At 49.8% G+C, this 22,413-nt stretch overlaps 1 protein-coding gene across 1 annotated transcript in view; it reads right to left on the bottom strand.

Annotated features, from left to right (window-relative positions):
* Nucleotides 1–534: 534 nt before the first annotated feature.
* The window catches only part of LOC137335797 (protein transport protein Sec24C-like), a 101,402-nt gene continuing 79,523 nt past the window's right edge, over nt 535–22,413 (bottom strand). Inside the window, exons 20-22 of the mRNA XM_068001217.1 lie at nt 21,700–21,891; nt 20,806–20,895; nt 535–1,725 (exon numbers count right to left, since the gene is read on the bottom strand). Of these exons, the coding sequence (XP_067857318.1) occupies nt 1,585–1,725; nt 20,806–20,895; nt 21,700–21,891 (423 nt within the window). The 3' untranslated portion in view covers nt 535–1,584. The remainder of the gene's footprint in view (nt 1,726–20,805; nt 20,896–21,699; nt 21,892–22,413) is intronic.

The raw sequence follows: 22,413 nt of genomic DNA, 5'->3' as shown, positions 1-22,413 counted from the left end.
TATAATATTCTTCGAGGGCTTGACAGGGGAGATGCTGAGAGACTGTTTCCCCTGGCTGGAGAGTCTAGAACTAGGAGGGCATAGTCTCAGGCTAAGGGGTCGGGCATTTAGGACTGAGATGAGGAGGAATTTCTTCACTCAGTGGGTTGTGAATCTTTGGAATTCTCTACCCCAGAGGACTGTGGATGCTCAGTCACTGAGTATATTCAAGGCTGAGATCGATAGATTTTTGGACTCGAAGAGATATGGGGATCGGGCAGGAAAGTGGAGTTGAGGTCGAAGATCAGCCATGATCTTATTGAATGGCGGAACAGGCTCGAGAGGCCGGATGGCCGACTCCTGCTCTTATTTCTTATGTTCTTAGGTACCTTGTATCGGATGAATCAAAAATCACTACTCTCAGTATCTTAATGTTACAATATCGAGTTAACCCACCGTCAGCCCACAAGTGCCAAACGTCACTGGACCAACAACCCCCAACAAACACTCAATCACGACAGAAAGCAAAGCTCACAAATTGGACAGAACTTGGGCTTTTCTTTTCGTGGGTTCCCTGGTCTGTGTTGGACCTCCGAAGCTTTATTGACTAAACAGTTCTGGCATTCACCTGGAATACAGAGAGTTTCACTTTGCCACTCGCAGGGGCAAGAAATATGCCCAGCGATATCTGATGGAACTCCACTCAACACACAGTTAAACCAACAGCATCCTCCTTCTCCCTTTGAACAGACAGACTCGCGGGAGAACAGGATCCAGAACTGGGTGAGGTCATCTGCCCTATATCTTTTGAGACCAGGGTTCGACTGCAGCCCTGACCGATGGGGGAAATTCCTCTGGTCTTTTGGTTGCAAGGCTGCCAAGGTGATATGCCTGAGGAGCATGTCGCAATCCAATTTGTTAGCAACCCCCGGAAGCCCTGACAGACTGTTGGAAACGGAGAAAATAAACCGAGGCCAAAAAACAAAGCATTTGAATTTCAAACATCACTGAAATCTGGTGGATTTAACTTAAGACTTTGTTTAATTGCTGTTCTTTCTGTCGCTCTTCAAAGTTAGTCCAAAGTTCTCACAAGTTCAAACTGGTGAAAGACTCACAGGTGGACCGGTGGGACAAAGAGGATGATGCTGTCAGTTTAACTGTGTATGGAGTGGAGTTTAACTGCTGGACAATATCTTTGTGTTTGGAGCCCTGAGAAGCAAACTTGCTGCTCAACTCTGCTTCCAATCATTGTAAAACGGGAGGAATATCGGTGTGTGGTGTGGAACGAAGAGCTTGGAGCCTGTTTCCAGATGTTAACTCACAAAGAGATGTGGATGATGCTTGCACAAACGCCCAGCCCTCTCAGTGTACCATGTCATCAGAGCTCCATGGTGTTTTATACTGTGTGCGTAAGCATTCATTTCAGAGTCACACTGTTGGCCAGTCATACAACCAGCTTCACATGTACACCTGAAACCAGGTAGGCAGATGCCTGAGACACAACAAAGCCCGCTCCCACTGCTGGCTGCATGTTCCGCTGGGGACCTGCTGGCCCTTCGATCTCCCTGTCTGCCAGTGCTCCTTGGCACTGGGGCTGGAGGGCTGCTACTGCAGCGACTGCTGAATGCCGATGTGAATATGATAAAGGAAATCTGGGTAGGAGGCTCCCCCATTGGGGCTCTTGTCTTCAACCAGGAACTGCTGGAATCGGCCCTCTGTCACGTCTGCCTGCTTCACGATGATCAGCTGGAAAGGCAAGTTCATAAACGTGTAAGTAAGTTCAGTTCAGATTCCCCCTCCCCTGTTCGTGTCTCGAAGGAACGAGGCTCCAAAGTGGTGATTAGCTTCTTCCTCACTGACTGTGCGGTCCCCCTGTTAACTCCTCACTGACTGTGCAGTCTCCCGATTAACTCCTTACTGACTGTGCAGTCTCCCGATTAACTCCTTACTGACTGTGCAGTCTCCCTGTTAACTCCTGACTGACTGTGCAGTCTCCCGATTAACTCCTCACTGACTGTGCAGTCTCCCGATTAACTCCTTACTGACTGTGCAGTCTCCCTGTTAACTCCTGACTGACTGTGCAATCTCCCTGTTAACTCCTCACTGACTGTGCAGTCTCCCGATTAACTCCTTACTGACTGTGCAGTCTCCCTGTTAACTCCTGACTGACTGTGCAATCTCCCTGTTAACTCCTGACTGACTGTGCAATCTCCCGATTAACTCCTTACTGACTGTGCAGTCTCCCTGTTAACTCCTGACTGACTGTGCAATCTCCATATTAACTCCTTACTGACTGTGCAGTCTCCCGATTAACTCCTTACTGACTGTGCAGTCTCCCGATTAACTCCTCACTGACTGTGCAGTCTCCCGATTAACTCCTCACTGACTGTGCAGTCTCCGTATTAACTCCTTACTGACTGTGCAGTCTCCCGATTAACTCCTCACTGACTGTGCAGTCTCCCGATTAACTCCTCACTGACTGTGCAGTCTCCGTATTAACTCCTTACTGACTGTGCAGTCTCCCGATTAACTCCTTACTGACTGTGCAGTCTTCCGATTAACTCCTTACTGACTGTGCAGTCTCCCGATTAACTCCTTACTGACTGTGCAGTCTTCCGATTAACTCCTTACTGACTGTGCAGTCTCCCGATTAACTCCTGACAGACTGTGCAGTCTCCCGATTATAGGAACATAGGAACATAGGAACAGGAGTAGGCCATTCAGCCCCTCATGCCTGCTCTGCCATTTGATACGATCATGGCTGATCTGTGATCTAACTCCATATACCTGCCTTTGGCCCATATCCCTTAATACCTTTGGTTGCCAAAAAGCTATCTATCTCACATTTAAATTTAGCAATTGAGCTCGTATCAATTGCCGTTTATGGAAGAGAGTTCCAAACTTCTACCACCCTTTGTGTGTAGAAATGTTTTCTAATCTCGCTCCTGAAAGGTCTGGCTCTAATTTTTAGACTGTGCCCCCTACTCCTAAAATCCCCAACCAGCGGAAATAGTTTCTCTCTACCCACCCTATCCGTTCCCCTTAATATCTTATAAACTTCGATTAGATCACCCCTTAACCTTCGAAACTCTAGAGAATACAACCCCAATTTGTGTAATCTCTCCTCGTAACTTAACCCTTGAAGTCCGGGTATCATTCTAGTAAACCTGCGCTGCACTCCCTCCAAGGCCAATATGTCCTTCCGAAGGTGCGGTGCCCAGAACTGCTCACAGTACTCCAGGTGCGGTCTAACCAGGGTTTTGTATAGCTGCAGCATAACTTCTGCCCCCTTGTACTCTTGTCCTCTGGATGTAAAAGCCAGCATTCCATTAGACTTATTGATTATTTTCTGCACTGGTTCATGACACTTCAATGATCGATGTACCTGAACCCCTGAGTCCCTTTGGACATCCACTGTTTTTAACTTTTTACCATTTAGAAAGTACCCTGTTCTATCCTTTTTTGATCCAAAGTGGATGACCTCACATTTGCCTACATTGAATTCCATTTCCCACAGTTTTGCCCATTCACTTAATCCATCAATATCCCTTTGTAATTTTATGTTTTCATCTACACTGCTTACAATGCCACCAATCTTTGTGTCATCGGCAAACTTAGATATGAGACTTTCTATGCCTTCATCTAAGTCGTTAATAAATATTGTGAATAATTGAGTCCCCAAGACAGACCCCTGTGGGACTCCACTAGTCACATCCTGCCAATGTGAGTACCTTCCCATTATCCCTACTCTCTGTTACCTTTCGCTCAGCCAACTTCCTAACCAAGTCCGTACTATTCCCTCGATTCCATGGGCTTCTATCTTAGCTAACAGTCTCTTATGTGGGACCTTATCAAATGCCTTCTGGAAGTCCATGTAAATAACATCCATTGACATTCCCCTGTCCACTACTTTAGTCATCTCTTCAAAAAATTCAATCAGGTTTGTCAGGCACGACCTACCTTTCACAAATCCATGCTGGCTCTCTCTGATTAACTGAAAATTCTCGAGGTGTTCAGTCACCCTATCCTTAATTATAGACTCCAGCATTTTCCCCAAAACAAATGTTAGGCTAACTGGTCTATAATTCCCTGGTTTCCCTCTCTCTCCTTTCTTAAAAAGCGGAGTGACATGTGAAATTTTCCAATCCAGAGGGACAGTTCCTGAATCTAGAGAACTTTGAAAGATTACAGTTCGGGCATCTGCAATGTGCTCACCTACTTCCTTTAAAACCCTACTTAACTCCTTACTGACTGTGCAGTCTCCCTGTTAACTTCTTACTGACTGTGCAGTCTTCCGATTAACTCCTTCCTGACTGTGCAGTCTCCCGATTAACTCCTTACTGACTGTGCGGTCTCCCTGTGAACTCCTCACTGCCTGTGCATTCTCCCTGTTAACTCCTTACTGACTGTGCAGTCTCCCGATCAACTCCTTACTGACTGTGCAATCTCCTTGTGAACTCCTTACTGACTGTGCAGTCTCCCGATTAACTCCTTACTGACTGTGCAGTCTCCTGATTAACTCCTTACTGACTGTGCAGTCTCCCGATTAAATCCTCACTGACTGTGCAGTCTCCTGATTAACTCCTTACTGACTGTGCAGTCTCCCGATTAAATCCTCACTGACTGTGCAGTCTCCCTGTTAACTCCTTACTGACTGTGCAGTCTCCCGATCAACTCCTCACTGACTGTGCAATCTCCTTGTGAACTCCTTACTGACTGTGCAGTCTCCCGATTAAATCCTCACTGACTGTGCAGTCTCCTGATTAACTCCTTACTGACTGTGCAGTCTCCCGATTAAATCCTCACTGACTGTGCAGTCTCCCTGTTAACTCCTTACTGACTGTGCAGTCTCCCGATTAACTCCTTACTGACTGTGCAGTCTCCCGATTAACTCCATACTGACTGTGCAGTCTCCCGATTAACTCCTTACTGACTGTGCAGTCTCCTGATTAACTCCATACTGACTGTGCAGTCTCCCTGTTAACTCCTCACTGACTGTGCAATCTCCCTGTGAACTCCTTACTGACTGTGCGGTCTCCCTGTTAACTCCTTACTGACTGTGCAGTCTCCCTGTGAACTCCTTACTGACTGTGCGGTCTCCCTGTGAACTCCTTACTGACTGTGCAGTCTCCCTGTTAACTCCTTACTGACTTTGCGGTCTCCCTGTGAACTCCTTACTGACTGTGCAGTCTCCCTGTTAACTCCTTACTGACTGTGCGGTCTCCCTGTGAACTCCTTACTGACTGTGCAGTCTCCCTGTGAACTCCTTACTGACTGTGCAGTCTCCCTGTTAACTCCTTACTGACTGTGCGGTCTCCCTGTTAACTCCTTACTGACTGTGCGGTCTCCCTGTGAACTCCTCACTGACTGTGCAGTCTCCCTGTTAACTCCTTACTGACTGTGCAGTCTCCCTGTGAACTCCTCACTGACTGTGCAGTCTCCTTGTGAACTCCTCACTGACTGTGCAGTCTCCCTGTTAACTCCTTACTGACTGTGCAGTCTCCCTGTTAACTCCTTACTGAATGTGCGGTCTCCCTGTGAACTCCTTACTGACTGTGCAGTCTCCCTGTTAACTCCTTACTGACTGTGCAGTCTCCCTGTGAACTCCTTACTGACTGTGCGGTCTCCCTGTTAACTCCTTACTGACTGTGCAGTCTCCCTGTTAACTCCTTACTGACTGTGCAGTCTCCCTGTTAACTCCTTACTGACTGTGCAGTCTCCCTGTGAACTCCTTACTGACTGTGCGGTCTCCCTGTGAACTCCTTACTGACTGTGCGGTCTCCCTGTGAACTCCTTACTGACTGTGCAGTCTCCCTGTTAACTCCTTACTGACTGTGCAGTCTCCCTGTGAACTCCTTACTGACTGTGCGGTCTCCCTGTTAACTCCTTACTGACTGTGCAGTCTCCCTGTGAACTCCTCACTGACTGTGCAGTCTCACTGTTAACTCCTTACTGACTGTGCAGTCTCCCTGTGAACTCCTTACTGACTGTGCGGTCTCCCTGTGAACTCCTCACTGACTGTGCAGTCTCCCTGTGAACTCCTCACTGACTGTGCAGTCTCCCTGTTAACTCCTTACTGACTGTGCAGTCTCCCTGTTAACTCCTTACTGAATGTGCGGTCTCCCTGTGAACTCCTTACTGACTGTGCAGTCTCCCTGTGAACTCCTTACTGACTGTGCAGTCTCCCTGTGAACTCCTTACTGACTGTGCAGTCTCCCTGTTAACTCCTTACTGACTGTGCAGTCTCCCTGTGAACTCCTTACTGACTGTGCGGTCTCCCTGTTAACTCCTTACTGACTGTGCAGTCTCCCTGTGAACTCCTCACTGACTGTGCAGTCTCACTGTTAACTCCTTACTGACTGTGCAGTCTCCCTGTGAACTCCTTACTGACTGTGCGGTCTCCCTGTTAACTCCTTACTGACTGTGCAGTCTCCCTGTTAACTCCTTACTGACTGTGCAGTCTCCCTGTGAACTCCTTACTGACTGTGCGGTCTCCCTGTGAACTCCTTACTGACTGTGCAGTCTCCCTGTTAACTCCTTACTGACTGTGCAGTCTCCCTGTTAACTCCTTACTGACTGTGCAGTCTCCCTGTTAACTCCTTACTGACTGTGCAGTCTCCCTGTGAACTCCTTACTGACTGTGCGGTCTCCCTGTGAACTCCTTACTGACTGTGCGGTCTCCCTGTGAACTCCTTACTGACTGTGCAGTCTCCCTGTTAACTCCTTACTGACTGTGCAGTCTCCCTGTGAACTCCTTACTGACTGTGCGGTCTCCCTGTTAACTCCTTACTGACTGTGCAGTCTCCCTGTGAACTCCTCACTGACTGTGCAGTCTCACTGTTAACTCCTTACTGACTGTGCAGTCTCCCTGTGAACTCCTTACTGACTGTGCGGTCTCCCTGTTAACTCCTTACTGACTGTGCAGTCTCCCTGTTAACTCCTTACTGACTGTGCAGTCTCCCTGTGAACTCCTTACTGACTGTGCGGTCTCCCTGTGAACTCCTTACTGACTGTGCGGTCTCCCTGTTAACTCCTTACTGACTGTGCAGTCTCCCTGTGAACTCCTCACTGACTGTGCAGTCTCACTGTTAACTCCTTACTGACTGTGCAGTCTCCCTGTGAACTCCTTACTGACTGTGCGGTCTCCCTGTTAACTCCTTACTGACTGTGCAGTCTCCCTGTTAACTCCTTACTGACTGTGCAGTCTCCCTGTGAACTCCTTACTGACTGTGCGGTCTCCCTGTGAACTCCTTACTGACTGTGCAGTCTCCCTGTTAACTCCTTACTGACTGTGCAGTCTCCCTGTTAACTCCTTACTGACTGTGCAGTCTCCCTGTGAACTCCTTACTGACTGTGCGGTCTCCCTGTGAACTCCTTACTGACTGTGCGGTCTCCCTGTGAACTCCTTACTGACTGTGCAGTCTCCCTGTTAACTCCTTACTGACTGTGCAGTCTCCCTGTTAACTCCTTACTGACTGTGCGGTCTCCCTGTGAACTCCTTACTGACTGTGCAGTCTCCCTGTGAACTCCTTACTGACTGTGCAGTCTCCCTGTTAACTCCTTACTGACTGTGCGGTCTCCCTGTTAACTCCTTACTGACTGTGCGGTCTCCCTGTGAACTCCTCACTGACTGTGCAGTCTCCCTGTTAACTCCTTACTGACTGTGCAGTCTCCCTGTGAACTCCTCACTGACTGTGCAGTCTCCCTGTGAACTCCTCACTGACTGTGCAGTCTCCCTGTTAACTCCTTACTGACTGTGCAGTCTCCCTGTTAACTCCTTACTGAATGTGCGGTCTCCCTGTGAACTCCTTACTGACTGTGCAGTCTCCCTGTTAACTCCTTACTGACTGTGCAGTCTCCCTGTGAACTCCTTACTGACTGTGCGGTCTCCCTGTGAACTCCTTACTGACTGTGCAGTCTCCCTGTTAACTCCTTACTGACTGTGCAGTCTCCCTGTTAACTCCTTACTGACTGTGCAGTCTCCCTGTGAACTCCTTACTGACTGTGCGGTCTCCCTGTGAACTCCTTACTGACTGTGCGGTCTCCCTGTGAACTCCTTACTGACTGTGCAGTCTCCCTGTTAACTCCTTACTGACTGTGCAGTCTCCCTGTGAACTCCTTACTGACTGTGCGGTCTCCCTGTTAACTCCTTACTGACTGTGCAGTCTCCCTGTGAACTCCTCACTGACTGTGCAGTCTCACTGTTAACTCCTTACTGACTGTGCAGTCTCCCTGTGAACTCCTTACTGACTGTGCGGTCTCCCTGTGAACTCCTCACTGACTGTGCAGTCTCCCTGTGAACTCCTCACTGACTGTGCAGTCTCCCTGTTAACTCCTTACTGACTGTGCAGTCTCCCTGTTAACTCCTTACTGAATGTGCGGTCTCCCTGTGAACTCCTTACTGACTGTGCAGTCTCCCTGTGAACTCCTTACTGACTGTGCAGTCTCCCTGTGAACTCCTTACTGACTGTGCAGTCTCCCTGTTAACTCCTTACTGACTGTGCAGTCTCCCTGTGAACTCCTTACTGACTGTGCGGTCTCCCTGTTAACTCCTTACTGACTGTGCAGTCTCCCTGTGAACTCCTCACTGACTGTGCAGTCTCACTGTTAACTCCTTACTGACTGTGCAGTCTCCCTGTGAACTCCTTACTGACTGTGCGGTCTCCCTGTTAACTCCTTACTGACTGTGCAGTCTCCCTGTTAACTCCTTACTGACTGTGCAGTCTCCCTGTGAACTCCTTACTGACTGTGCGGTCTCCCTGTGAACTCCTTACTGACTGTGCAGTCTCCCTGTTAACTCCTTACTGACTGTGCAGTCTCCCTGTTAACTCCTTACTGACTGTGCAGTCTCCCTGTTAACTCCTTACTGACTGTGCAGTCTCCCTGTGAACTCCTTACTGACTGTGCGGTCTCCCTGTGAACTCCTTACTGACTGTGCGGTCTCCCTGTGAACTCCTTACTGACTGTGCAGTCTCCCTGTTAACTCCTTACTGACTGTGCAGTCTCCCTGTGAACTCCTTACTGACTGTGCGGTCTCCCTGTTAACTCCTTACTGACTGTGCAGTCTCCCTGTGAACTCCTCACTGACTGTGCAGTCTCACTGTTAACTCCTTACTGACTGTGCAGTCTCCCTGTGAACTCCTTACTGACTGTGCGGTCTCCCTGTTAACTCCTTACTGACTGTGCAGTCTCCCTGTTAACTCCTTACTGACTGTGCAGTCTCCCTGTGAACTCCTTACTGACTGTGCGGTCTCCCTGTGAACTCCTTACTGACTGTGCGGTCTCCCTGTTAACTCCTTACTGACTGTGCAGTCTCCCTGTGAACTCCTCACTGACTGTGCAGTCTCACTGTTAACTCCTTACTGACTGTGCAGTCTCCCTGTGAACTCCTTACTGACTGTGCGGTCTCCCTGTTAACTCCTTACTGACTGTGCAGTCTCCCTGTTAACTCCTTACTGACTGTGCAGTCTCCATGTGAACTCCTTACTGACTGTGCGGTCTCCCTGTGAACTCCTTACTGACTGTGCAGTCTCCCTGTTAACTCCTTACTGACTGTGCAGTCTCCCTGTTAACTCCTTACTGACTGTGCAGTCTCCCTGTTAACTCCTTACTGACTGTGCGGTCTCCCTGTTAACTCCTTACTGACTGTGCAGTCTCCCTGTGAACTCCTCACTGACTGTGCAGTCTCACTGTTAACTCCTTACTGACTGTGCAGTCTCCCTGTGAACTCCTTACTGACTGTGCGGTCTCCCTGTTAACTCCTTACTGACTGTGCAGTCTCCCTGTGAACTCCTTACTGACTGTGCGGTCTCCCTGTGAACTCCTTACTGACTGTGCGGTCTCCCTGTGAACTCCTTACTGACTGTGCGGTCTCCCTGTGAACTCCTCACTGACTGTGCGGTCTCCCTGTGAACTCCTTACTGACTGTGCAGTCTCCCTGTTAACTCCTCACTGACTGTGCAGTCTCCCTGTTAACTCCTTACTGACTGTGCGGTCTCCCTGTGAACTCCTTACTGACTGTGCAGTCTCCCTGTGAACTCCTCACTGACTGTGCGGTCTCCCTGTGAACTCCTTACTGACTGTGCAGTCTCCCTGTGAACTCCTCACTGACTGTGCGGTCTCCCTGTGAACTCCTCACTGACTGTGCGGTCTCCCTGTTAACTCCTTACTGACTGTGCGGTCTCCCTGTGAACTCCTTACTGACTGTGCGGTCTCCCTGTTAACTCCTTACTGACTGTGCAGTCTCCCTGTTAACTCCTTACTGACTGTGCAGTCTCCCTGTGAACTCCTTACTGACTGTGCGGTCTCCCTGTGAACTCCTTACTGACTGTGCGGTCTCCCTGTTAACTCCTTACTGACTGTGCAGTCTCCCTGTGAACTCCTCACTGACTGTGCAGTCTCACTGTTAACTCCTTACTGACTGTGCAGTCTCCCTGTGAACTCCTTACTGACTGTGCGGTCTCCCTGTTAACTCCTTACTGACTGTGCAGTCTCCCTGTTAACTCCTTACTGACTGTGCAGTCTCCCTGTGAACTCCTTACTGACTGTGCGGTCTCCCTGTGAACTCCTTACTGACTGTGCAGTCTCCCTGTTAACTCCTTACTGACTGTGCAGTCTCCCTGTTAACTCCTTACTGACTGTGCAGTCTCCCTGTGAACTCCTTACTGACTGTGCGGTCTCCCTGTGAACTCCTTACTGACTGTGCGGTCTCCCTGTGAACTCCTTACTGACTGTGCAGTCTCCCTGTTAACTCCTTACTGACTGTGCAGTCTCCCTGTTAACTCCTTACTGACTGTGCGGTCTCCCTGTGAACTCCTTACTGACTGTGCAGTCTCCCTGTGAACTCCTTACTGACTGTGCAGTCTCCCTGTTAACTCCTTACTGACTGTGCGGTCTCCCTGTTAACTCCTTACTGACTGTGCGGTCTCCCTGTGAACTCCTCACTGACTGTGCAGTCTCCCTGTTAACTCCTTACTGACTGTGCAGTCTCCCTGTGAACTCCTCACTGACTGTGCAGTCTCCCTGTGAACTCCTCACTGACTGTGCAGTCTCCCTGTTAACTCCTTACTGACTGTGCAGTCTCCCTGTTAACTCCTTACTGAATGTGCGGTCTCCCTGTGAACTCCTTACTGACTGTGCAGTCTCCCTGTTAACTCCTTACTGACTGTGCAGTCTCCCTGTGAACTCCTTACTGACTGTGCGGTCTCCCTGTGAACTCCTTACTGACTGTGCAGTCTCCCTGTTAACTCCTTACTGACTGTGCAGTCTCCCTGTTAACTCCTTACTGACTGTGCAGTCTCCCTGTGAACTCCTTACTGACTGTGCGGTCTCCCTGTGAACTCCTTACTGACTGTGCGGTCTCCCTGTGAACTCCTTACTGACTGTGCAGTCTCCCTGTTAACTCCTTACTGACTGTGCAGTCTCCCTGTGAACTCCTTACTGACTGTGCGGTCTCCCTGTTAACTCCTTACTGACTGTGCAGTCTCCCTGTGAACTCCTTACTGACTGTGCGGTCTCCCTGTGAACTCCTCACTGACTGTGCAGTCTCCCTGTGAACTCCTCACTGACTGTGCAGTCTCCCTGTTAACTCCTTACTGACTGTGCAGTCTCCCTGTTAACTCCTTACTGAATGTGCGGTCTCCCTGTGAACTCCTTACTGACTGTGCAGTCTCCCTGTGAACTCCTTACTGACTGTGCAGTCTCCCTGTGAACTCCTTACTGACTGTGCAGTCTCCCTGTTAACTCCTTACTGACTGTGCAGTCTCCCTGTGAACTCCTTACTGACTGTGCGGTCTCCCTGTTAACTCCTTACTGACTGTGCAGTCTCCCTGTGAACTCCTCACTGACTGTGCAGTCTCACTGTTAACTCCTTACTGACTGTGCAGTCTCCCTGTGAACTCCTTACTGACTGTGCGGTCTCCCTGTTAACTCCTTACTGACTGTGCAGTCTCCCTGTTAACTCCTTACTGACTGTGCAGTCTCCCTGTGAACTCCTTACTGACTGTGCGGTCTCCCTGTGAACTCCTTACTGACTGTGCAGTCTCCCTGTTAACTCCTTACTGACTGTGCAGTCTCCCTGTTAACTCCTTACTGACTGTGCAGTCTCCCTGTTAACTCCTTACTGACTGTGCAGTCTCCCTGTGAACTCCTTACTGACTGTGCGGTCTCCCTGTGAACTCCTTACTGACTGTGCGGTCTCCCTGTGAACTCCTTACTGACTGTGCAGTCTCCCTGTTAACTCCTTACTGACTGTGCAGTCTCCCTGTGAACTCCTTACTGACTGTGCGGTCTCCCTGTTAACTCCTGACTGACTGTGCAGTCTCCCTGTGAACTCCTCACTGACTGTGCAGTCTCACTGTTAACTCCTTACTGACTGTGCAGTCTCCCTGTGAACTCCTTACTGACTGTGCGGTCTCCCTGTTAACTCCTTACTGACTGTGCAGTCTCCCTGTTAACTCCTTACTGACTGTGCAGTCTCCCTGTGAACTCCTTACTGACTGTGCGGTCTCCCTGTGAACTCCTTACTGACTGTGCGGTCTCCCTGTTAACTCCTTACTGACTGTGCAGTCTCCCTGTGAACTCCTCACTGACTGTGCAGTCTCACTGTTAACTCCTTACTGACTGTGCAGTCTCCCTGTGAACTCCTTACTGACTGTGCGGTCTCCCTGTTAACTCCTTACTGACTGTGCAGTCTCCCTGTTAACTCCTTACTGACTGTGCAGTCTCCCTGTGAACTCCTTACTGACTGTGCGGTCTCCCTGTGAACTCCTTACTGACTGTGCAGTCTCCCTGTTAACTCCTTACTGACTGTGCAGTCTCCCTGTTAACTCCTTACTGACTGTGCAGTCTCCCTGTTAACTCCTTACTGACTGTGCGGTCTCCCTGTTAACTCCTTACTGACTGTGCAGTCTCCCTGTGAACTCCTCACTGACTGTGCAGTCTCACTGTTAACTCCTTACTGACTGTGCAGTCTCCCTGTGAACTCCTTACTGACTGTGCGGTCTCCCTGTTAACTCCTTACTGACTGTGCAGTCTCCCTGTGAACTCCTTACTGACTGTGCGGTCTCCCTGTGAACTCCTTACTGACTGTGCGGTCTCCCTGTGAACTCCTTACTGACTGTGCGGTCTCCCTGTGAACTCCTCACTGACTGTGCGGTCTCCCTGTGAACTCCTTACTGACTGTGCAGTCTCCCTGTTAACTCCTCACTGACTGTGCAGTCTCCCTGTTAACTCCTTACTGACTGTGCGGTCTCCCTGTGAACTCCTTACTGACTGTGCAGTCTCCCTGTGAACTCCTCACTGACTGTGCGGTCTCCCTGTGAACTCCTTACTGACTGTGCAGTCTCCCTGTGAACTCCTCACTGACTGTGCGGTCTCCCTGTGAACTCCTCACTGACTGTGCGGTCTCCCTGTTAACTCCTTACTGACTGTGCGGTCTCCCTGTTTCCCTCCCTCCCTCCTCCTCTAACCAAAAAAAAAGGAGGCACTGTGAGGAGGGCAAGCAAGTTGACGAGGAGGAGGATCGAGCTACTGCAGCTGCTGGAGGCACGAAGTCACAGCCAACAGGTAAGTAGTTCTTCTTTCCTTTTTTTTTCTTGACATTGTAGTTGTTGTTAAGCTAACTTAAGGGTTAAGTCATGGTAGGAGATCCCAGACCAGTGTCATGTTCCTCTTGTGGGATGTGGGAATTGAGGGATCCTTCCTGTGTCCCTGGTTCCTTCACCTGCAGGAAGTGTGTCCAGCTGCAGCTACTGTTTGACCGCTTGACGGCTCTGGAGCTGCGGATGGACTCACTTTGGAGCATCCGCGATGCTGAGGAAGTCGTGGATAGCACGTTCAGTGAGTTGGTCACACCACAGATAAAAATTACTGAGGGAGATAGTGAATGGGTGACCAACAGACAGAGGAAGAGTAGGAAAGCAGTGCAGGGGTCCCCTGCGGTCATCTCCCTCCAAAACAGGTATACCGTTTTGGATACTGTTGGGGGAGATGGCTCACCAGGGTAAGGTGACAGCGGCCAGGTTCATGGCACCGTGGCTGGCTCTGCTGCACAGGAGGGCAGGAAAAAGAGTGGCAGAGCTATAGTGATAGGGGACTCGATTGTAAGGGGAATAGACAGGCGTTTCTGCGGACGCAACCGAGACTCCAGGATGGTATGTTGCCTCCCTGGTGCAAGGGTCAAGGATGTCTCAGAGCGGCTGCAGGACATTCTGGAGGGGGAGGGTGAACAGCCAGTTGTCGTGGTGCATATAGGTACCAACGATATAGGTAAAAAACAGGATGAGGTCCTACAAGCTGAATTTAGGGAGTTAGGAGTTAAACTAAAAAGTAGGACCTCAAAGGTAGTAATCTCAGGATTGCTACCAGTGCCACGGGCTAGTCAGAGTAGGAAAGACAGGATAGCTAGGATGAATACGTGGCTTGAGAAATGGTGCAAGAGGGAGGGAATCAAATTCCTGGGCCATTGGAACCGGTTCTGGGGGAGGTGGGACCAGTACAAATTGGACGGTCTGCATCTGGGCAGGACTGGAACCAATGTCCTAGGGGGAGTGTTTGCTAGTGCTGTTGGGGAGGGTTTAAACTAATGTGGCAGGGGGATGGGAACCGATGCAGGAAGTCAGTGGGAAGTAAAGTGGTGACAGAAACAAAAGGCAGTAAGGGAGAGTGTACAAAACATGACCGGACAGATGGTCTGAGAAAGCAGGGCAAAGACCAAGGGAAGTCTAGATTAAACTGCATTTATTTCAATGCAAGAAGTCTGATGGGCAAGGCAGATGAACTCAGGGCATGGATGGGTACATGGGACTGGGATGTTATAGCTATTACTGAAACATGGCTAAGGGAGGGGCAGGACTGGCAGCTCAATGTTCCAGGGTACAGATGCTATAGGAAAGATAGAGCAGGAGGTAAGAGAGGAGGGGGAGTTGCGTTCTTGATTAGGGAGAACATCACGGCAGTAGTGAGAGGGGATATATCCGAGGGTTCGCCCACTGAGTCTATATGGGTAGAACTGAAAAATAAGAAGGGAGAGATCACTTTGATAGGATTGTACTACAGACCCCCAAATAGTCAATGGGAAATTGAGGAGCAAATATGTAAGGAGATTACAGACAGCTGCAAGAAAAATAGGGTGGTAATAGCAGGGGACTTTAACTTTCCCAACATTGACTGGGACAGCCATAGCATTAGGGGCTTGGATGGAGAGAAATTTGTTGAGTGTATTCAGGAGGAATTTCTCATTCAGTATGTGGATGGCCCGACTAGAGAGGGGGCAAAACTTGACCTCCTCTTGGGAAATAAGGAAGGGCAGGTGACAGAAGTGTTAGTGAGGGATCACTTTGGGACCAGTGATCATAATTCCATTAGTTTTAAGATAGCTATGGAGAATGATAGGTCTGGCCCAAAAGTTAAAATTCTAAATTGGGGAAAGGCCAATTTTGATGGTATTAGACAGGAACTTTCAGAAGTTGATTGGGAGAGTCTGTTGGCAGGCAAAGGGACGTCTGGTAAGTGGGAGGCTTTCAAAAGTGTGTTAACCAGGGTTCAGGGTAAGCACATTCCTTATAAAGTGAAGGGCAAGGCTGGTAGAAGTAGGGAACCTTGGATGACTCAGGAGATTGAGGCACTAGTCAAAAAGAAGAAGGAGGCATATGACATGCATAGGCAGCTGGGATGAAGTGGATCCCTTGAAGAGTATAGAGATTGCCGGAGTAGAGTTAAGAGAGAAATCAGGAGGGCAAAAAGGGGACATGAGATTGCTTTGGCAGATAAGGCAAAGGAGAATCCAAAGAGCTTTTACAAATACATAAAGGGCAAAAGAGTAACTAGGGAGAGAGTAGGGCCTCTTAAGGATCAACAAGGTCATCTATGTGCAGAACCACAAGAGATGGGTGAGATCCTAAATGAATATTTCACATCGGTATTTACGTTTGAGAAAGGCATGGATGTTAGGGAACTTGGGGAAATAAATAGTGATGTCTTGAGGAGTGTACATATTACAGAGAGGGAGGTGCTGGAAGTCTTAACGCGCATCAAGGTAGATAAATCTCCGGGACCTGATGAAATGTATCCCAGGACATTATGGGAGGTTAGGGAGGAAATTGTGGGTCCCCTAGCAGAGATATTTGAATCATCGACAACTACAGGTGAGGTGCCTGAAGATTGGAGGGTAGCAAATGATGTGCCTTTGTTTAAGAAGGGCGGCAGGGAAAAGCCTGGGAACGACAGACCGGTGAGCCTGACATCTGTAGTGGGTAAGTTGTTAGAGGGTATTCTGAGGGACAGGATCTACAGGCATTTGGAGAGGCAGGGACTGATTAGGAACAGTCAGCATGGTTTTGTGAGAGGAAAATCATGTCTCACGAATTTGTTGAGTTTTTTGAAGGGGTAACCAAGAAGATAGATGAGGGCTGTGCAGTAGACGTGGTCTACATGGACTTCAGCAAAGCCTTTGACAAGGTACCGCATGGTAGGTTGTTACATAAGGTTAAATCTCATGGGATCCAAGGTGAGGTAGCCAATTGGATACAAAATTGGATTGACGACAGAAGACAGAGGGTGGTTGTCGAGGGTTGTTTTTCAAACTGGAGGCCTGTGTCCAGCGGTGTGCCTCAGGGATCGGTGCTGGGTCCACTGTTATTTGTTATTTATATTCATGATTTGGATGAGAATTTAGGAGGCATGGTTAGTAAGTTTGCAGATGACACCAAGATTGGTGGCATTGTGGACAGTGAAGAAGGTTATCTAGGATTGCAACGGGATCTTGATAAATTGGGCCAGTGGGCCGATGAATGGCAGATGGAGTTTAATTTAGATAAATGTGAGGTGATGCATTTTGGTAGATCGAATCGGGCCAGGACCTACTCCGTTAATGGTAGGGCGTTGGGGAGAGTTCTAGAACAAAGAGATCTAGGAGTACAGGTTCATAGCTCCTTGAAAGTGGAGTCACAGGTAGATAGGGTGGTGAAGAAGGCATTCAGCATGCTTGGTTTGATTGGTCAGAACATTGAATACAGGAGTTGGGATGTCTTGTTGAAGTTGTACAAGACATTAGTAAGGCCACACTTGGAAAACTGTGTACAGTTCTGGTCACCCTATTATAGAAAGGATATTATTAAACTAGAAAGAGTGCAGAAAAGATTTACTAGGATGCGACCGGGACTTGATGGTTTGACTTATAGGGAGAGGTTGGATAGACTGAGACTTTTTTCCCTGGAGAGTAGGAGGTTAAGGGGTGATCTTATAGAAGTCTATAAAATAATGAGGGACATAGATAAGGTAGATAGTCAAAATCTTTTCCCAAAGATAGGGGAGTCTATAACGAGGGGGCATAGATTTAAGGTGAGAGGGGAGAGATACAAAAGGGTCCAGAGGGGCAATTTTTTCACTCAAAGGGTGGTGAGTGTCTGGAACGAGCTGCCAGAGGCAGTAGTAGAGGCGGGTACAATTTTGTCTTTTAAAAAGCATTTGGACAGTTACATGGGTAAGATGGGTATAGAGGGATATGGGCCAAGTGCAGGCAATTGGGACTAGCGTAGTGGTATAAACTGGGCGACATGGACATGTTGGGCCGAAGGGCCTGTTTCCATGTTGTAAACTTCTATGATTCTATGATTCTAACTCCTCACTGACTGTGCAGTCTCCCTGTTAACTCCTCACTGACTGTGCGGTCCCCCTGTTAACTCCTTACTGACTGTGCAGTCTCCCTGTTAACTCCTTACTGACTGTGCAGTCTCCCTGTTAACTCCTCACTGACTGTGCAGTCTCCCTGTTAACTCCTTACTGACAGTGCAGTCTCCCTGTTAACTCCTCACTGACTGTGCAGTCTCCCTGTTAACTCCTCACTGACTGTGCGGTCCCCCTGTTAACTCCTTACTGACTGTGCAGTCTCCCTGTTAACTCCTCACTGACTGTGCAGTCTCCCTGTTAACTCCTTACTGACTGTGCAGTCTCCCTGTTAACTCCTCACTGACTGTGCGGTCTCCCTGTTAACTCCTCACTGACTGTGCAGTCTCCCTGTTAACTCCTCACTGACTGTGCAGTCTCCCTGTTAACTCCTTACTGACTGTGCAGTCTCACTGTTAACTCCTCACTGACTGTGCAATCTCCCTGTGAACTCCTCACTGACTGTGCAGTCTCCCTGTTAACTCCTTACTGACTGTGCAGTCTCCCTGTTAACTCCTTACTGACTGTGCAGTCTCCCTGTTAACTCCTTACTGACTGTGCAGTCTCCCGATTATCTCCTTACTGACTGCGCAGTCTGCCTGTTAACTCCTTACTGACTGTGCAGTCTCCCTGTTAACTCCTTACTGACTGTGCGGTCCCCCTGTTAACTCCTTACTGACTGTGCGGTCTCCCTGTTAACTCCTTACTGACTGTGCAGTCTCCCGATTATCTCCTTACTGACTGTGCAATCTCCCTGTGAACTCCTTACTGACTGTGCGGTCTCCCTGTTAACTCCTTACTGACTGTGCAGTCTCCCTGTTAACTCCTTACTGACTGTGCAGTCTCCCTGTTAACTCCTTACTGACTGTGCAGTCTCCCTGTTAACTCCTCACTGACTGTGCAGTCTCCCTGTTAACTCCTCACTGACTGTGCAGTCTCCCTGTTAACTCCTCACTGACTGTGCGGTCCCCCTGTTAACTCCTTACTGACTGTGCAGTCTCCCTGTTAACTCCTCACTGACTGTGCAGTCTCCCTGTTAACTCCTTACTGACTGTGCAGTCTCACTGTTAACTCCTCACTGACTGTGCAATCTCCCTGTGAACTCCTCACTGACTGTGCAGTCTCCCTGTTAACTCCTTACTGACTGTGCAGTCTCCCTGTTAACTCCTTACTGACTGTGCAGTCTCCCTGTTAACTCCTCGCTGACTGTGCGGTCTCCCTGTTAACTCCTCACTGACTGTGCGGTCCCCCTGTTAACTCCTTACTGACTGTGCGGTCCCCCTGTTAACTCCTTACTGACTGTGCAGTCTCCCTGTTAACTCCTTACTGACTGTGCAGTCTCCCTGTTAACTCCTTACTGACTGTGCAGTCTCCCTGTTAACTCCTTACTGACTGTGCGGTCCCCCTGTTAACTCCTTACTGACTGTGCGGTCTCCCTGTTAACTCCTTACTGACTGTGCAGTCTCCCGATTATCTCCTTACTGACTGTGCAATCTCCCTGTGAACTCCTTACTGACTGTGCGGTCTCCCTGTTAACTCCTTACTGACTGTGCAGTCTCCCTGTTAACTCCTTACTGACTGTGCAGTCTCCCTGTTAACTCCTTACTGACTGTGCAGTCTCCCTGTTAACTCCTCGCTGACTGTGCAGTCTCCCTGTTAACTTCTTACTGACTGTGCAGTCTCCCTGTTAACTCCCTACTGACTGTGCGGTCTCCCTGTTAACTCCCTACTGACTGTGCGGTCTCCCTGTTAACTCCTTGCTGCGCTCCCAGGTGCAAAGAGTGAGGCTGCTGCAACAATGTCTTCATAGAATCATAGAAAGGTTACAACACGGAAGAAGGCCATTCAGCCTGTCAAGTCCGTGCCTGCTCTCTGCAAAAGCAATCCAGCTGGTCCCACACCCCCACCCTATCCCCGTAACCCTGGAAATTTTTTTCCCCTGCAAGTACTTATCCGATTCCCTTTTGAATCTGCCTCCACCACCCCCTCGGGCAGTGCATTCCAGATCACCACCACTCGCCGTGGAAGAAAGTTTTTTCTCATGTCACCTTTGGCTCGATTGCCAATCACCTTAAATCTATGATGCCCCATCTATTCTGTGCACCCCCGACACTGGCATCTCCTCCAAGGCCGCGAGCACCATGAGCTCCCGTTGTGAACCATATTTGCGAGCGCATGGCGAGTGAGGCTTCCCGCCTGGCCCCGCTACAACAAGCACCACGACCACCTGTTCCCGGGAGATCCAGACCGCTGCGCTCCTATTGCTGTCCCGGGCGGAGCCGAGCAAGCTCAGTGTGTCAGAAAGGTGGTGACTAAATACACCAGCTCCAAGTAACACCCCACAGGGGCACTGCACGATAAACACCCACCCAAAGTGTGGAGCAGTTTGGCAGGACCTTGTTGCCTCTTGTTGGTTGTGAACTTGTCGAGGAGAGACTGTCCTCCTCTGTGTACTGGATGCGAAATTGCCTGGAGTGATGGAGAAAATTAACAGCAATAATGGAAGAGAAATCAGAGGGGCTGGGAGACATTGACCCTATCAGAGGGCGGGGGGATTACTGTGTAGGAATCTTGGTTCAGAACCAGCTCCACCCGCCCCCTGCCAACGCAGCTTGGAGCTCTGGGTCGCCGTGCTGCCCACGGGTTATGCTTTCTTTTGGTTCGAAACCAGCAGATCCCCTCACCAGTTTTCGTACCTCCTCTCCCGAATCTGTTGCTTCCTCACTTGCACAGGCACTGATTGGGCCTCCAGCACCTCGTCCGAGTGCTCGTGAACCCCGACGGTCGAACCGAGCCCTCGTGCGTGCTCCCCCATCGGTGGTTGCTGGATAGTGATCAGGAGCAGGAAACCCAGCGAGTTTCTCCCCTCCCCCCCTCCCCAAGTGAAGGCCAAAAGTAGCGACCGTCCCTCCGGCCCCAGCCGAGTGCAGATGGGGTTTCGACCGTGGGATCTTCCTGTTCCGTATGGCACAGCTTCTCGCCGGTTAAACCTGCTGAGCCATCCCAAAATAAACCGGTTTAACAACAGCCATTGAAACGTTACCAATGGGCCCTGAATGGAAGTGTCCCTGAGGACCAGGCTTGGCCCCCACTACTGATCCTATTGATCCATGTGTCACATCGCTGACGGCACTTAATCTGAGAGGAAGCAGGAAAACTTGCCTTCAGGAACCTCGCCCTTTGTTTGCGGATGGTGGTGATAACATTCCTGATTCGCCAGGAGTATGGGTTGTCCAGCACAGGCAGAGCTCCCTGGACCAAAGCAAAGATACTCATCAGTCATCATTTATCTGAAGGTTTCTCTAAAGCTAGATGCAGTGTTCCCACTTTGCTCAACACCCCCTAGTCCCTGCCCCCCCCCGCCAAAAATCTGGTGACTGTTGATTATTCAATTATTCATTGAGTAAGCAGGCCCATCACCATCATTGCAGCTGTCAAAGACTCTCGATAATTTCCATCCTTCCCAGTGGGGCAGTTCAGGGATGAATCACCCTGAATCAATCTGTGACACCGTGACTGAAGTGCCAGTGCCTCAGGGACGGAACACACCCCACCCCTCGGTGTGGTACTGAACCACACTGCCCAGAGGGGCCTCCAAGCTCGATCCCTGGTCTATGCTGGCCCGAAGCCAGACAGCAGTCAGGGTGAAACAATCGGTCTCACGGCCCCCTGGGTTCGGGAAGGATAAAAGGGAAATCAGCCAGGGTCCCTCCCGCTCTTTACTGCTCCCTGCTGGGAAGAGCACAGATGGACAACGGGCGAGAGCGGAGTCGCCCTCAACTGTGAAAGCCTCTGCAGTCGAACAGCCTGCCTCGGCTCAACAAACGAAGGGCGTGAGAGTGGCTCGTGCCCACTGAACTGGACCCCCGCAGGAAATCGGCAGCTTCAGGAGGTGAGGAAAGGATCAATGCTTATCTTCAGAATGTTGGTCACAGGGTTAAGTGAAACGTTTGAGTAGCTGCTCGGCCGTGTGAGGATGCGCGGACTGTTTCGGGCACCGTCAGCCTGCAGCCATTGTGCTCACTTGGTCTGACGATCTACACAGGGAGTACTGACCACTCCGCAGTCCACTGCGTTGAAGGAAGGAGCTCCAAACACATTCTGGATCCACTCAGTCGGCGCGTACATTCCAACCCACAGGAGCAGGCTCAGTCCGTCCTCCAGCAGGAAGAACCCCTCCGCTGACAGCCGCTTGTCTGAGCATCGCACTGCCCGAGGCAGGGCCGCCTGACCCCCCTCCATCTCATGCTGCAATTCAGACAGAGAAACGCAGGTAAGTCACAGTCAGAGCTTCACCCACGGCCCGAATACAGGCACGGACTCCTGCCTGCCATTTCCCTCATGCTCCCTGCTCCTACTCTCCACACCCAACATGCTCCCATCTCTTCCCCATCCACACCCTCTCTTATCCTCCGCAACCCACGTGCTCCCATCTCCTCTCTCTCGACATGCTCCCGTCTCCTCTCAAGTCTGCAAAGGGATATAGATCGGTTAAGTGAGTGGGCAAAAATTTGGCAGATGGAGTATCATGTGGGAAAATGTGAACTTGTTCACTTTGGCAGGAGGAATAGAAAAGCAGTATATTATTTAAATGGAGAGAGACTGCAGAACTCTGAGGTACAGAGGGATCTGGGTGTCCTCGTACATGAATCACAAAATATTAGTATGCAGGTACAGCAAGTGAATGGAATGTTGTCATTTATTGCAAGGGGAATGGAATATAAAAGCAGAGATGTTTTGCTGCAGTTGTACTGGGCATTGGTGAGACCA

The sequence above is a fragment of the Heptranchias perlo genome, chromosome 20, assembly GCF_035084215.1.
Source record: "Heptranchias perlo isolate sHepPer1 chromosome 20, sHepPer1.hap1, whole genome shotgun sequence".
NCBI classification, from domain to species: Eukaryota; Metazoa; Chordata; class Chondrichthyes; order Hexanchiformes; family Hexanchidae; genus Heptranchias; species Heptranchias perlo.
This window is presented reverse-complemented; position numbering and strand designations above follow the sequence as displayed.